This window comes from Lygodium microphyllum, chromosome 16 (assembly GCF_053477565.2).
Source record: "Lygodium microphyllum isolate KBCC chromosome 16, Lygodium_microphyllum_v1.1.10, whole genome shotgun sequence".
Classification (NCBI taxonomy): domain Eukaryota; kingdom Viridiplantae; phylum Streptophyta; class Polypodiopsida; order Schizaeales; family Lygodiaceae; genus Lygodium; species Lygodium microphyllum.
Genome location: NC_141150.1, coordinates 53,994,266 through 54,011,018, shown reverse-complemented (window position 1 = coordinate 54,011,018; position 16,753 = coordinate 53,994,266). Strand labels below are relative to the sequence as shown.

Below are 16,753 nucleotides of genomic sequence, written 5' to 3'. Positions count from 1 at the left end.
GTCATTGGAGAACCACTTAGAGGCTGTTTTTTGACCCCTAGTGCTGCGGCCTTGACTGCTAGATACTTTCCTTAGTTGCATTTGTAGATTTTCTCTCTTCTTTGCTAGTCTATCACTAATCCAGCTGTGCCTACAGTTGTAGTTGCTGTTGTGAGACATCTATGGAGGCTGCCTTGTTGTGCTTCGGGATCGTCAGGAGTATGATACACTCTCTAGCTCATACTCTTTGCCCATGTCCTCCAAACACGAGTTTGAGGGTCAGTATTCCTTCATTGCATAGTGTGTTTGTTCCATGAGCATTGTATTCTATTTAGATTCATTCAGTTTCTTATTCTCTGTGTTCATTGTCTCCGAGTTACCCTAACCCTAGCTATGTTCTATTATCAGTTTGTGCTTTGTGATACGATGGTGTTTGAGTTTTTGTGTTAGGGCATTTCTCCATAAGAGGGTTCATGCTGATTGTTATCCACTCTAGTGCTCTAAACTTTGCATCATTTCTTTAAAGTTTAACTCTAGTCATTGTACCAATTCTCTAAAAGTAAAGAATATTAAATATTCATTTGGGAAGTTTGTTTGTTTGTTTGTGTTTTTTTAAAAGGGAGGGGGGGAAGTTTGTTTCTTTGTGTTTTTTAAAAAAGGGGGGAGGTGGCGGGGAGGAAGGGGAGGGAAGGAGGTGAGAGGATATTGAGCTAAAAATGCATTAGCTTTAGTAAAATAGGCCCAAAAATTAACTAATTAATGAGAAAACCTTTTATTAAAAAGAAATGTGTTCCTAAAGAGTGTCTGTGTCCCATAAGCACAAACCCTAATTGGGAGGGCCCAAACTTTCTATAAATAGACATGTTGCCCTCTACTCAGTCACAATCTTGTTTTTGCAACTTGCGGGTGCTTTCTCTTTGCTGTCCGCACCTATTCATAGAGGATATCTTAGCTAGAGCTGACCATCACTGCTACGTAACATTTGGCGCTTGCTGTCTAGCCCTTGTTGCAGGCCAAAGGGTCTATCAGCCTGCGTTTTCGGTTTCAACCTTCAAATGTTGTCACCTAGCTTGGACATATCGCCCTGCCTGGGAAAGTTGCTGTAGATCTGCGTTTTTGCTGTTTAGCCGTCTATACAGCTATCATGTCATCATCATCATTTGCGTTTGCTGATTCTACCTTGTTTTCTACCCGTCTGTCTCACTGATCCAACATCCACTGCTGCATTTGTTGCTGCCAAAAATTCAGGAGGCTGACTTGTTGCACTTTGGGGTCCATTAGAGTCATAGTTGAGGGAAACTGTGGAATAGGAATGGAAATAGGATCGGTGACAGGAACCATAATGGGAATGTTCAAAGGGGTGGAACGGGAACAGGAATGCCACATTATCAAGGGAAGGCAAGGGGTATATGGTATCCTAGTTAATAAGCTTTAAAGACTTACACTTTAAAAACTTAAATTTATCATATGCAAGAACGTAGAGTTATAAGTCTCCAACTATAGAAGGGAAGATGACATCAAACACTTCCATGCCTACTTAGTCTCCAAAGGAGCCTATGTCAAGAAGTGAGTGGGAGTGGCATTCACTGCCAACTCCATAAGGTTTTGACACAGCTGAATATCCTTTTGACCATGTTGGAGACATGCATCATTATTCCATCACAAATGAGGAGTTGCAGCTAATCTTGGCTCACAAAGCCAGGAAGTCTGAGGAGCTACATTGATAAGTCTTTAAACAAAAGTTGCGTGAAGAAGGTATACTTAATTCTTTCTTTTTAGATGTTGTGCATAAATCTGATGATGTTGTAGGGTTGTCAAGATCTTCATTAGGGATGGGCCCTCCTCTTGGAGAGAGAGCTTTGCCGATTGGGGCGAGTACTTTTCTTTACAACGACCATAGTCAAGCTCATAGACTCTCAGACTGGTTTAGTGATTGCGAGCGGTGAGAGACAACCTAGTGGCCTCTATGAGATGACTTGGTTTCTTTCCCAGCCGATAGTTGAGGACTCAATGTTCCATTACTTCCAGGTTTTAGCCACCACATGGGTGTCTACGAACAGTGAGTGCCATTAGTACTATCTTTTAGGACACCTTGGATATGACTCGCTTTGTGAGCTATCACGCCATCAAATGATCAAGGGCCTTCCCCCCGTCTAAAACTGTCCAAGGACATTTGCCTAGCTTGTCAGCTTGAGAAGCCATTTCTTCAGCAAACTACACATAGAGCTAAGGTGCCTCTTTGATTGATCCATGTTGATCTTCATGAGCCAACATCCATTGTCACTTTTAATGGTGCACTGTACTTCTTTTTGATTGTGGATGATTTCTCTAGATACATGTGGATGCATTTTTTAAAGAATAAATTTGATACATTCATCTACTTTTCTTAATGGATGTTGCTTGTACATAATCAGATTGGTCGTCAAGTAGGATGTATGAGGAGTGATTTTGGTGGCGAGTTTAACTCCCGCAAGTTCACGAAGTTTTTATAGGAGCACGACGTCTCACACCAACTCATCTCTACCAACTCCCCTTCTTAGAGTAATATTGTAAAGCGTAGGAACCGGACTATGATGAACATGGCACAGTCTGTGCTATTCGTAACATAGCTTCTTGAGCATCTTTGGATCAAGGCTATTAACACTTTGATACACATTCTCAATCGGTGCTTGACTGTGACGGTTCCTTAGAGAACTCCCTTTGAGGTATTCTTTAGCACTTGGCTTGTTATTTTCCATTTTAGAATCTTCGGATGTTGTGCGTATACACACACTCTTGATGATAAGTTGGAAAGCTCACTCCCTAGGCCGATCTCTTTATTTTTGTAGGCTACTCTTTTGAGGTAAAAGCCTATGGTTTGTTTGATTTTCAAACAAACAAGGTGATTGTTTGGAGAGATGTCGTTTTTTATGAGAGGAATATTGTACATAGCATAGTACTAGCCTTTGAGCCGCTTCCTCCTTCCACTTTGGAGATAGTGTTGTCTAAGCTAGGTCTACTACCCACTCCTAACACACCTGCAAAGTCTTTAGCATGTTGGTCTCCTACACAAGGCACGTTACCTCATTGGTATTAGCAGACCATGCGGGTTTTGGAGCTCTATTGAATTCCACTCTAGAGGGCCCTAGAAGATCTGCTCGGCTTGTACCTAGTGTTTCATTCATGTCTATCTTTATAGCAGATTATATAGCACATTTTGAGCCAAAGATTTGACATAAGGCTCTAAAGTATTCTCAATGGCAAGAGACCATAGGAGAGGAGCTTGTGAGCATTGACCGAAATGAGACTTGGACCTTGGTGGATCATTCAAGCCACAAGAAAGTCATCGGAACCAAGTGGACCTTTAGGACCAAACTGAAAGCTAATGAAACTTTGGATAAATACAAGGCTTGCCTTGTAGTGCAAGGTTTTTGATTGAAACATGGCATACATTATGAGGAGACCTTTACACCCACTATGTTGTTGTCATCATTCCATTTGTTGGTTGCACTTGTTGCTCATCACGATTGGCCGATCTATCATATGGATGTCAAAAGTGCCTTATTGAACGGTTATTTGGAGAAGGAAGTCTATTTGGAGTAATGTCTCGGATTTATTAATGTTGACTATAAAGATAAGGTCTTTCATTTGTAGAGAGTTCTTCATAGGTTGAAGCAAGTACCACGTTTTCGGTTTCATAGAATGGAGGAGCTCCTTAGAACTCATGGCTTCCATTCTACCATGTATGACCCGAATTTATATGTGAAAACCACCTTAGCGAGACGCATGGGAACTAGGGGTTAGATATCTAGTCACATTGATCGGGTTATAAAAGGTGTAAGAGACCCAGTTTGGGGTATCCATGTATAATCAAAAACTAACTCTTTACCTTCTCCTTTAGCTTCCATGGTTTTCTTCCTCTCTCTCCCTCCTTTCTTATCTCTCTCTTCCCTCTCCTAGTCTTTCTCTCTCTTCTACCCATTCTCCCTCTCCTTTTAGCCTCCTTCATTACAATTGGTATCAGAGCATCACACTTTGGTCCTTTCTTCCTTTCCCCTTTCCCAATTTAGCTCCCTTTTCAAATTTGGAAACCCTAGTTACTCAGGCAGCAAGTACAGGTACAACGAGTACTACAGTTAGTGGCAGCTTTCTTAAAGATAAGTAGGAGCTATGGTAGGAGTTTTTGGCACATTTGGAGGTGAAATGGTTAATTTAGGAGATTGTCTGTGACCTTAATGTGACATTAAATGTCACTTTAATGTCACATTCCATATTTATGACCTATGGAATGTGACATTAAAGTGACATTTAATGTCACATTAAGGTCACATTGTCACTCTTTTCTATGCAACTTTTAGGGGTTCTAGGACAAATTTAGAGTCTTAGGAGTTAGAGAAGAAGCAAATCCCAGTTACTTTTTGCTTCAGACCTTCGCTCTCCCTTCCTATGCAAGTTGCCATGGTTGCCCAAAGCAAGAAATCTCAAGATCTTGCTTCAGCCTTCTCCAAGACATCGGTAACCATTAGGACTTGATCCCTTGCATCCCATGCAACACATAGAGCAACATAATGGTGGAGTTTGACCCGAGGAGTGGTCCAGGAACTAGCATGTAATTTGCGGTGCAAATTGGGCGGAGCAGGTTGGTCCCCTCCAGCTCCGCTTCAGCCACCACCACCACTCCTGGAGCTCCCCAGGGCATTAGGTAACTACTTAAAGCCCAAGCTTCCAAATCAATCTAAATCTCTTTAATCTCAACCTCTAGGAGCTTCTTCAACCACTCTTGGCCACACCGATCAAGCTTGAAGACATGGAGTTCGACATGCAAGGATTTCTCATGGACAGCCATGAAAGCTCTACATAAAGCTGTCAACTTTTGAAGAGCAAGCACGAGATCAAGTATGGGAGCTTCCATCATTAGAGTATGCATCAATTACTTGAAGATTCCAACCCATTGAAGGTGCCTTGCTTTCCGGGGCTGAACTAATGGAGGACTTGAGCTTCATTGATCGGTCAAGTCTCATTCATCTACTTCAATCATTAACAAGAGAGTAATAAGCCATTGTAAAAGGGTAAGTGGCAACTAGTGAGTCACTAGACTGCAAAGGTAAGTCCTCCATCTAAGCTCTTGTCCAATTCTTGCATTTCATGAAAATGTCCAATGTTTATTTTCCCACATGCATCTCGTGTTGGTTGAGTAATTAAAAATGTCTGCAATGTAGACTCGGGCTGAGAAAAAAGGCCGATGCCAGGCGAGGTGGTAAGCCAAAAGAGAAGTGACCCTCCCTTACCACTTAAGACCTTGAAGGGCTGCATAACCTGGCTCGGGGGGAACTTTACCCACCTCTCGGTGATCCGGAGCTTAATACTTGTATGCAAGTGCAAGTACAGTCCATGATCACCCCATTCCCGATAATATACGCCCTGATATGAGGCACATTCATTGATAAAGACACCCATGTATGGTATTTGACATGTACGTAGTCAATGTGAGATGTATGGCATTGAGGCTTCCATATGCAATGTTGGCAAAGCAAACTAATGCTTACATGTGCTTGCGATCATGTAATATGCTATGTATGTTGGTTACTATGATGCTTAGACATTAGCTACTAAGTCCTACAAAGGCGGATGGAAACATAATGGTGGACTATCTTTTTTTTAAAGGAATTTTGTTTTATTTTTCAAAAGATTTATCATTAAGTGAGGGTTTTCAATGAGTTTTCAGTCTATTGAGTAACATTGCCCCAAAGGAAGAAAGGGATGGTCAGTCCCAAGACCTCCATAAAACAAACAAGACTATCCCTACCACTACTAGATGTCAATAACAAAGAGTAGGAAAATGTGGGGAATATGTAGTAGAGGCAAAAAAGAAAGACAAAAGGCAAGCTAAGCACGCAAAGCCAACAAAGAAGACTGCCACGTGCAATGTTACAAATATGATGGACCTAAAGTCAACCGCTCGAACATGTGAAAAGAGATAAATGCACACAAATGCATGTTTATAAGAACAAAATACCAATGCATTGGAGTTATGCAAGAGGCAATGCAAGTAGCCATGCTTGTGCAAAATGCAATGCAACAGTGCCACTTGGACAGTGCCCTCACAAGAGAATTATTCACTTGCCCAAGCGTCCTTTTACAATCATGGTCATCTTGAAGATACGGATGAAGTTACAAACTAAATACATAAATGCCTGAAGCAACACCTTGTCACCATCAAGAGAAAAGCCTTCTTCTCTCGAAGTGGAAGGAGTCACCCTCTCCCCATCAGTCTGAAGCGGTAGAGGAGCCCACCCAAGCCAATCCAAGGAAGTAGGTACTATAAAACCGGCTAATTGACTGCCTTGTACTCACATGGTATTATTATCACCAAGTGTGTTGTCATTGTGAGAGATCTTGTCATTTTTCATGTGGTACCTGTCAGAGTGCAGCGGTGCGGAAGCGTAGGACTGAGAGAGAGAGAACGCAGAGAGAGAAGGGAGAGAAAGAGACAGTGTACACTGAAGATCTGCTGTATAAAGAATGCTGAATACAAAGATATACACGGGCGCAGTGCGCTGGACTGCGTGTCTCCACCTCGACGATGCGACCTGCTGTCCACCTCGAAGTCTGCTGCAGTCTGCACTGTCTGCTGTCTGAAATCTGTGAACAGAGACAGAAATCTGCACGGCACCGGTCTGTAATCTGCGACAAAGAATAGTGGCCAGACTGCTGAAAACGTCAGCAATAAATAGGCGAAAAATCACCTAGAACGGGGCTCAAAAATGGGGCGCAGCCTGATAAAAATGGCTGCAGGCAGTCGGACTGCCACGTGGCAGTCCGACTGCACAGTCCGACTGTGCAGCTGGTCCGACTGCTGGACCGACTGTGCTACTGCCTAAAAAACAGGCTATGAACTCTAACACCCCCTCTCAGAGCCTGGACAGGGCAGAAGCCTGAGGGATCTGGAATGTTGCCGAAGTAGAGCCTGAGGAAGCGCCTTCGTAAACAAATCCGCAAGATTATCCTCCGTCTTGCAATACTCCACAGTGATGGTCTCATCCAGAAGCTTTTCTCGGATGAAGTGGTACTGAATCTCAATGTGCTTCGTCCGGGCATGAAAAGCAGGATTCCTTGCCAAGGCAATGCAACTTTCATTGTCACATCGCAGCAATGTAGGACGAGTCTGGGGGCACCCAAGCTCTTCCAACAATCTCCGAAGCCACACAACCTCGCATGTGGTGGAAGACGCGGCCCGATACTCCGCCTCAGTAGACGAAAGGGCTACCGTGGGCTGCTTCTTGCTACTCCATGAAATAACACCTGCACCCAAAGTAAAGCAGTAACCTGTTGTAGACCGCCTGTGGTCCACGTCACCGGCCCAATCCGAGTCGCTCCAACCTGCAAGTACAAGATCTGACCCATTTGTCCCTGCGGGGTAATGAATCCCCAAATCAGACGTCCCCCTCAAATACCGAAGTATCCTCTGAGCAGCCTGCCAATGCACCGTCTTAGGTTCACTCATGAACCCTGCCAAGAGCCCAACAGCAAAACATAGATCAACCCTGGTGTTGAGAAGCCAAATCAAGGACCCTATCAACTGTCGATAGCGGGAAGCATCCGCCAAAGGAGAAGCTGAGTGGGAAGTGGCCTTCCAGTTCGGATCCATAGGAGTAGAGAGGGCCCGACAATCGTCCATCTCAAAAGACACCAAGAGCTCCTGTACATATCTCTGTTGGGAGAGAAAGATCCCCCTCTCAGACTGATAAATCTCATGGCCTAAAAAGAAATGGAGTAGCCCCAAATCCGTCATCTCGAACGTCCGATGTAAAGCTGACTTTGTCTCCTGGACCTGCTGTGCATCATCACCTGTGACAATCAAATCATCAACATATAATACAAACAGCACACAACCATCCTCGGAAGTGTGAACATACAGCTGCGGATCGGCCTTGGACCGCCGATATCCCAACTGAGACTGGAGGAACGAATCAATCTTCTCGTTCCAAGCTCGCGGGGCCTGCTTGAGACCATACAGGGCCTTCTTCAACCTGTCCCATCTGAAGAACCGAAGCCAGGAGGCTGCTCAATGTAGATCTCCTCCTTCAAATCACCATTCAGGAAGGCCGACTTCACATCCAACTGATAAACAGGCCATCTCCTATGGCCAGCCAAAGCAAGAACAGCTCTAATGGTTGCCATACGAGCTGTAGGGGCAAAGGTGTCATGACAGTCAATACCTGGGCGCTGGGCAAAACCCTTAGCAACAAGGCGAGCCTTGTGCTTATCCAAAGTACCATCACTGAGATATTTGGTCTTGAAGACCCACTTGACTCCAATCACCTTCTTCTTCGGGGGGCGTGGCACAAGTGACCAAGTGCCATTCCTCTCAATAGCCTCCAACTCAGCTTCCATAGCTTTCTTCCATGGGGCGGACTGTAAAGCCTCCTTCACGGAGGTGGGCTCTCGATCCTGCATAACACGGGACATCAAACAATAATTGGAGCAAACAAGCTCCGAAGAATGCGCCTGGTGCCTCCGTGACCGCCGCGGACCATCCTGCGGTCCCCACTCCTCAGGAACCCCCTCGATCCCTGAATCACGGAGTGTGTCACGGGCCCAGCGAGGAGGAGGCCGAACCTCCCCTCGTCGTTCTCCATCAGTAGAAGACTCTGGAACGTCCACCGGTGGTAACTCCGCAGAAGGATCCGGTGGAACAGTAGACTCTGTGTCAGAAACAGAATCATAATTAAACGGCACAGGCTCCAGTGGAACTGTAGAAGGAGCCAAACTCTCCCCTGGATCTCCAAGAACGGGGTGCTCCTCACCCGTTGAAGAAGCCGGAACCTCCACAAACCGCACATCACGGCTAGTATATACATCCCGCTTGACGGGATCATACAGTCGGTAGCCTTGGGACTGGGAGCTGTAGCCAACAAATACCTGTTTTCGGGAAGCCGCTTCAAATTTATCACGGTGAGTCTTGGGAATGTGAACATAGGCATCACACCCAAAGACTCGGAAGTAAGAAACATCTGGCTTCGTCCCAAAATAAGCCTCAAATGGAGTCATCCCTTCCACGGCCGAAGTAGGGGATCGATTAAGGATGTGGACGGCAGTAGCCACAGCCTCGGCCCACAGAACCTGGGAGGTCTGTCGGTGCTCCATCATGGTGCGCGCCATCTCGATCACACTGCGGTTCTTCCGTTCGAGAATACCATTTTCTTGTGGAGTATTCGTATTGGCAAACTCCTGGTGAATTCCTCTATCTGCACAAAACCGAGCAAATTCATTAGAGACAAATTCACCTCCCTTGTCGGATCGCAAGGTCGTCAACTTCCGGCCTGATCGGTTCTCCTCAAAGAGAAGCCAATCCTTGAAGTGCGAGAAAGCTTCTGACTTTAGTGCCAAAAAATAGACCCATATCATCCTGCTATAGTCATCCACGATCAGCATGAAGTACGAGCTCCCACGCAGGGACTCAGTCCTCATAGGGCCACATAGATCCGTAGATACTAACTCCATCGGTGAAGTAGACCGCCGCGAAGCAGTGTGGGGAATGGCATCTCTATGCTGCTTCCCCCGTATGCAGGAGACACATGGCTACTGGCTCACCACTATATCCGGCAACCCTCGAACAAGCTGTCCACGTGATGCCCTTCGAAGATAGTCATAGTTCAGGTGACCAAACCGAGCATGCCATAATGCAGACTGTGACTGTGAGGTAAGAAGAAGGGTAGAGAGGGCAGTGGAAGACTTCAGTTTGTAAATGCCGTTCTCCTCATATCCTGATGATAGAACCTTCCTCGATTCACGATCAAGGACTCGCACAGTAGAACTGTCAAACTCCACCAAAAGACCAAGGGAGCAAAGCTTATGAACTGAAAGGAGATGGTACCCTAATCCTGGTACATGCAAAACCTCTGAGGTATGGGTGCCACCTCGTCCATCCGGAATAAGCTGCATCTTACCCCGACCTGCAATAGAAACTGAAGAGCTGTCTCCAATGAGAACCTGCCCACGTGAAGGGCGCAGCTGGGCAACACCATCTGATGAAGGAGTCATGTGCCGTGAGGCACCACTATCAACAATCCACTCTCGAGCTTGGGGAGCCGCCAACGCAGCATCAGAAGCATTCGGTGAAGCGTCCTCAATGACAACTAGATGTAGAAATGCAGCTGATGAGGGTGCAGCCACCGCTCCAGAATCCTTAGTATCCTTCTTCTTGGTGTCCTTCGAGTCTTTGTCAGGGCAATCCTTCTTCCAATGGCCAGTCTTTCCACAAATATGACATGTGGAGTCTTTGTCCTTGTCCTTCTCCTTGTCCTTCTTGGACTTGTTATCCCCCTTCTTCTTCTTTTGGTCCTTCCCCTTCTTCTGAGAGGCTTGACCTGTCAACGCCTCCGTCTTGGAAGCATTCTGTCCCTTTAACTGTTCCTCTTGGTCCAAGACCATAGGAACCAACTCTTCCCACCGAAGAGTAGACTCTCGCCCCGAAGCAATAAGGGCAGAGTAAAATGTACCGAATCGTGTTGGCAACTGGGACAATAGTGTGATTGCCATGTCTTCGGAGGAAATCGGCTTCCCCGCATTCTGAACCTGCATCTGTAGCTGCCTTAGCTTGTTAATGTGTTCTCTGAGCGAAGAAGACTTATTGACGGACAAGGTCCGCATCTGTACCTCCAAAGAAACCCTCTTCATCAGGGTCATCCGATTGTACATTTGATCAAGCTCCAGCCATATCTCACGAGCCACCGTCAAGTGCTCGATGTGAGCGATCACGGCTGTAGTGCATGATAGAAAGAGAAAGGATCGAATCCTGGCATTCAGTTTGTCCCAATGAGACTGGGCCCTGGCCAATTCCGCACGAGCATCGGAAGAGAGTTTGGACTCATCTCTTACCGAAGGCCGGTCAATATTCTCCTGTACCAACTCCGCCAAATCATAGGACTCAAGGATGGCCAACATCATAACGCGCCATATGCGGTAATTGTCGCCGTCGAGCTTCTGATCTGTAGGAAGAACCGGTAAGACAGGCACCTTCCGGTCCATAATCGCCTGGAACTCCAAGTCCATCTCTGTAGACATCTTCACCTGCAATGCCTTCTCAAACGCAAAAGCAGCCCCCTCTGACTGAGTAAACTCAGCCTGCTAAGGCTCTTCAGCGTCCCGAAGCTCCTTCACCCGCCGGAGGCGATGAAAAAGCAAAACCTGCACTTTTAGGTTGAAAACTCAAACTTTCTCCGCGTCAAACAGCAGTAAACAGCAGCAAATCCACCACCTGTACTCCTTTCCTGTGCGCCCACACTCGTTTCAGCCTTGTTCCAAGGCGCAGCCCTCCTGTCTGCCCTTAAACGCAAAAAACGCAAATTTGTGTCGCAATGGAAACTCCTCTTCAGGTTGATTCTGCGCTCAGTCAGCCCTCAAACACTGCTCTGATACCATGTCAGAGTGCAACGGTGCGGAAGCGTAGGACTGAGAGAGAGAGAACGCAGAGAGAGAAGGGAGAGAAAGAGACAGTGTACACTGAAGATCTGCTGTATAAAGAATGCTGAATACAAAGATATACACGGGCGCAGTGCGCTGGACTGCGTGTCTCCACCTCGACGATGCGACCTGCTGTCCACCTCGAAGTCTGCTGCAGTCTGCACTATCTGCTGTCTGAAATCTGTGAACAGAGACAGAAATCTGCACGGCACCGGTCTGTAATCTGCGACAGAGAATAGTGGCCAGACTGCTGAAAACGTCAGCAATAAATAGGCGAAAAATCACCTAGAACGGGGCTCAAAAATGGGGCGCAGCCTGATAAAAATGGCTGCAGGCAGTCGGACTGCCACGTGGCAGTCCGACTGCACAGTCCGACTGTGCAGCTGGTCCGACTGCTGGACCGACTGTGCTGCTGCCTAAAAAACAGGCTATGAACTCTAACAGTACCTCCTATGTTTCCTCCTCCAGATGTCACATTTTCAGCCTTGTGAAGCTTTTATATTTGGTTGCAACCAATTATACCTCAAAGCTCCTGGTCGGGATCCTTTCTTCCTTGCAACATTCTCAATAAGCTTCGGGCCACCGACCTCTGCATCTTTAGCTGCTTGCCATCCCTTCCACAAAAATCACCATCATGATGAATAGCCAACATGGACAACCTTCTCCCCCCAAATATCATTCTCCTTTTTGTCTCCTCCCTCCTTTGAGGACATCTATTCCTCGCCTCTCTCACGGCATTGTCCCATCCAAGTGACCATCCTTCCCAACCTTCTCCACATCCAAAAGCTAGATGAGACCAACCATTCACAGCTTCAAGTTGAGGCCATTCCCAACACATTCAACTTTTTGGAAGTTTGTTACTCTCCCCATTCCACTACCCATAGTGGACAGCAAGAGAGACACTTCCATCGATCAAACATTTCTCTTTGGGATCGGCTCAATTGCCATGCCCAATCATTCTTCCTAATGTGATTCTCATGCACAATCAACATACTAGTGAAGCCTCTTGAGATTTGGATCCACTTGTCAAAGCTCTATATCACCAAAAGAATAAATAAACTTAATGATTTAATTAAACTAAGTTATAATTCCAGTACCTCTTGTAAAGAAATCATCAAACAAAGAATGAGGACTCAAAGTACACAACAAGAACACAATGAACACAATAAAACGCAAAGTGAAGAGAACTCAAAATGAATGGAGAACAAATGAATAAAACAAACTATGCTAACATGACACAATGTGCCTCAAACCTTCATGTCTTGGGTAGCCTAGAGATGAGTTGAGTTGGAAGAGAAGTCAAAGACATGGATGACAGCTTCAAGAGTGCGTCATACCTTGAACCAATCCCAAAACATGGCAAACAGTCTCTAATGATATCAATGAAGGTGTGGCAACATAGTGTCAACCCAAACTACTGAAAATACAAGTCTAGCTAGTCTAATGATAACTTAACTAATTGTGACAATAGAGAAGGAGAGGGTGGCAACATGGTGACTTCCTTGGCTGGTAAGCACAGTGCACAGCAGCATTTGAGGAGTGCTGGTAGCAAAACACAGGTTGCAAAAAGATAGTGAGTACTGGAGATCAGATGCTAGCTTCTATGCAATTGGAAAATGTTTAAAAGTTAGCTTATAGATGAGACAACAGCTGCAATAGACTCCAAAGGAGGTGGCACCTAGATGTGACCAGCAAATGCAGCCTGTAGACAGGTCTAGACGAGGCACCTAGCCAATGGAGGGCTGGGCAGCACACCACGAACTCAAGTATTTGTCAGTAGGGTTGTGGACAGTAGGGATAAGTGGGCACCGTAGTCTAATCAAGTATGGCAAGTGACTATGTAGCACATCTATATAGATGAGGAACTAGGTGTTTGCTTATGGGACATAGAAATGTTGTAGCATTTTGAGTTTTGGGGCTGTTCAAATAAGCTTGTTAACGTTTAATGTGTAATGCACCTATTTTAGCTTGATACCCCTAGCTCTTGCCATGGTGACAAGTGTACTAATAGTGAAGGATTTAACATCAAGCATGCAATGGACAAGTGTGCAGGCTTTGTGGTATTAGCACAACATGAAAGGAACAAGGTGCAATGTGAGCAGCTCATTTATGAGTACTCGGCCATTGATTAATTAGCCTTCAATCAAATTTGAATTTTGATTAAGGAGCAGCTAGTTAATTATATTGAAAGTTGATCGTGGCTATTTGGAGTCTCTTTTTCTCTTACTTAAGCAGCAATGTTTGAAGATGACCATTTTTCTCTTCTTTGCTACGAAAATTGCCAAGTTTTGGCCATGAAGCCTGCATTGATAGCATGTACAAAGTCAGGATAATAGCCAATCTTCTCCTCTAAGCATAGTGAGTCCATTTGGAAGCTCTATAACTCATTCATAGCTATTGCTTTACCAAATTCTCATCAAAACACTCTCTCCACTTTGAGGTTTGGATAGTGTAAAGAGGCTATAACTCCATCAGTTAAAACTCGTCTATGTGAGGCCATCTCCATTAGCAATCTCAAGTTGCTGTTGACATGAACTTGACTTGCCAAAGCAATGAGCTCCTACTTTGATACTGTAGACGCTCCCAACCAAGCATACAACAAGCTATTAACTAGTTTATCGAAAATATATTGCTGTGTTTTATACTTCAAAAGAGGAAGAATCGTCACTCGTTCCACAATTCTATCCAACCACAAATGTATAATGATCTATGTAGGCACCAATCAGAGACCTGCCTGTCTATACTCCACCCTTACAGTAACTAACTAAGAGGAGCACAATCACAGTGCAAAAGGCACATCTTCTATATGAAGTAGATATTTAACAATAGCTACAGTATTCGACTAACTGATTGTAATGAGATACAATTGCTATTTGATCCAGCGCTTTGATAGAAAAATTAAGTGCATGAGTTGCCCCAAAAGAGGACATCCCTAATAGAAACCAACCAGGATAATGGATGTCGTTTGTGGGCAGGGCAGTTCGTGGCACTTTCAAAATCAAAAACTGCACATACTAAATTGTGGTGCTTTCTATCTATCGTAAGTCAACAACACAACCAACAAGTCATGAAACATCTTCACTAGGATGCATCAGTCCTCGGCTATCTAGGTTTCTAATTACTAATTTGTCCACTTTACTTAACCCATTTGGAGCCTCTTTTAGTACGCTTTAATTCTTGAATTCTTCTTGGCAAGTCTCATCTTTTACGTCTTCTTCATCTCAGTGCTATGGAGCCTAGTCGATTGAGCTGCATATGTCGTAAGATCGATGCGATCTCCTATGCACAAGTCTATTGCCCTTCAAAGGAACTGACGGCTATGACAAAAGAAGAAAAACGAGCAAGCAGGAAGACCTTAACTGCATAGCTGAATCCACAAAAAAGGGAAAGTTTGTAAGAGCCTTACCTTTTCAGAAGAGAGAGTTTCAAATAAACTGTCATAGGTCTCGTTTAAGGAGATATTATGGCATTCGTAATGGACAGGGGAAGAGAGGACTAAGCTCGGGATGAGGATGGAGATGGCGCTCTCGAACACGTCGATGCAGAAGCCCCTCACATTGTCCGGGTTCGAGCAATCCACAAAGTTTGGGAAGAGGGGCTTGCGGGGAACCAGAACTTTGAGAGTGCAGTTCCCGTTCACGAGGGAGTAGTTACAAGAGTACACGCAAAGACTGGAGGTAGAAGCAAAGATCAGGAGGAGGAGGACGAGGCCAGAAGCAAATGCTCTGCAATGAAATGGCTGCGTTTGGTGGAGCATCATGCCACAGAGGCGCACAGAGAAACGGACACACACACACACACACACACACACACGCACGCACGTCTGAAGGCGTAGCTGGAGAGAGAGCCGCCTTTCTACGCTTGCACGTCTCGTTCGCGAGCCAGAAGTCTCCCAGTCTTTTTCTTGCATGGCCCTGTTCTCCTTCACGAAACAATGTTTTTATTACACCACAACTTTGACTTTCTCGTAAGACTAAGGCTCGAGCATTTTTATATTTATTAGCCTCTATCATGAAACATTACAAAAATCATATTACATTTGTATAAATGCCAACCTCTTCTCACAACACCTCCCAAAAACTAGGAGATATCTAGAAGAACCAGAAATTCTCCTGAGCCAAAATATAAGTTCATGATTGACAACCGCCTCTCACAGCACCTTTGAAAAACTAGGAGATGTCTAGAACAATAGGAAAATCTCCGGTGTGAAAAATGTAAGGGAGATACCAAAGTATAAATAGTTGCACTCAGCCAAGAAAGTATATCCCAAGAAAAAGAGGATAAGAATTCAAGGGCTATGAGAGGAAATGAGAAAATGCCATGTAGATTTGACCTTAAGACAGGTCAAGCAAAAGGAAAGGTTGACATGTAAATTAGTAATAGGGACTTTCATAAATACAAAAAATAGCGGGGAGGGAGGGGTCAAGTAGAAGGTTTTCTAAAAAGCAGGGAGGACCTACGAGAGGAAAATCCACTCTTTGAAAAAGGGAGGTGCATACTTTGTAGACCAAAGTAGAGGTTAAACAAGACATCTCAATTATCAATTGACCTTGGATCTTTGATGATCCAAAAAACTCTCCTAAGAAAGCTTGCCAAAACATTTTCCTCTACAAAAGCTCACCAAAATTTCAATCAATTTGTAAAGGTTCACTCAATAAAGCTTTCAAAAAATTTCCCTATCATGGTAGGCTAGGTGACTCTCTTAGGACCCTTGTCCTCTTTTTGTGTGGCCCTTCTCTCCATACTATTGCCACTTAAATGCCTTTTCTAGCCTTAGAGGATACTATTCTTCCACATGCACATAAAACACAATGCAAAAGCACAAGCAAATCACATGATTCACAACATACTAAAAGACATGCAACCACAATTATAAATAAACGTGCACACATTATAATGCACATAAGCCTTGACCCAACAACCTTTAGTATTTACATAGCCCACACCAAATCACAAAAAGGCCATAAAAGCCTTAGATAATATGCCCAAAACATAAATACAAAAATATATATACACACATAGGTAAGAAATAGTTTTAATACATAGATACCAAAATCACTCATGTCTTCTTACCTATCATGATAGACTGCCCTTTTCTCACCCATCATCCCTCTCAATAGACTCATTGATTGATTGAAGGAGGATAGTTCCAACCCATGCCTCACAACCAAAACCCACATGATGGTAATCTCCCAACTCTCGTCATTGAGATTCTAAGTCAAAAGTGTATGCTTTTGATGAATTACATGCTTTGTGATATGTATACCTTTGAAATCCATTTATATAAAACAATATATCTATGCAAAAAAGATGAAATTGGATGGAAAAG

The 16,753-nt window shown here is 44.5% G+C and overlaps 1 protein-coding gene across 2 annotated transcripts in view; it reads right to left on the bottom strand.

The window, feature by feature from the left end:
• The window catches only part of LOC148022840 (glutamate receptor 3.4-like), a 32,475-nt gene extending 17,100 nt beyond the window's left edge, over positions 1 to 15,375 (bottom strand). The window contains exon 1 of one of the 2 annotated variants that reach the window (XM_087695767.1): positions 14,831 to 15,375. In XM_087695767.1, the coding sequence (XP_087551893.1) occupies positions 14,831 to 15,334 (504 nt within the window). In that variant the 5' untranslated portion in view covers positions 15,335 to 15,375. The remainder of the gene's footprint in view (positions 1 to 14,830) is intronic. The other variant, XM_087695766.1, reaches the window with a different exon arrangement.
• Positions 15,376 to 16,753: the final 1,378 nt, after the last annotated feature.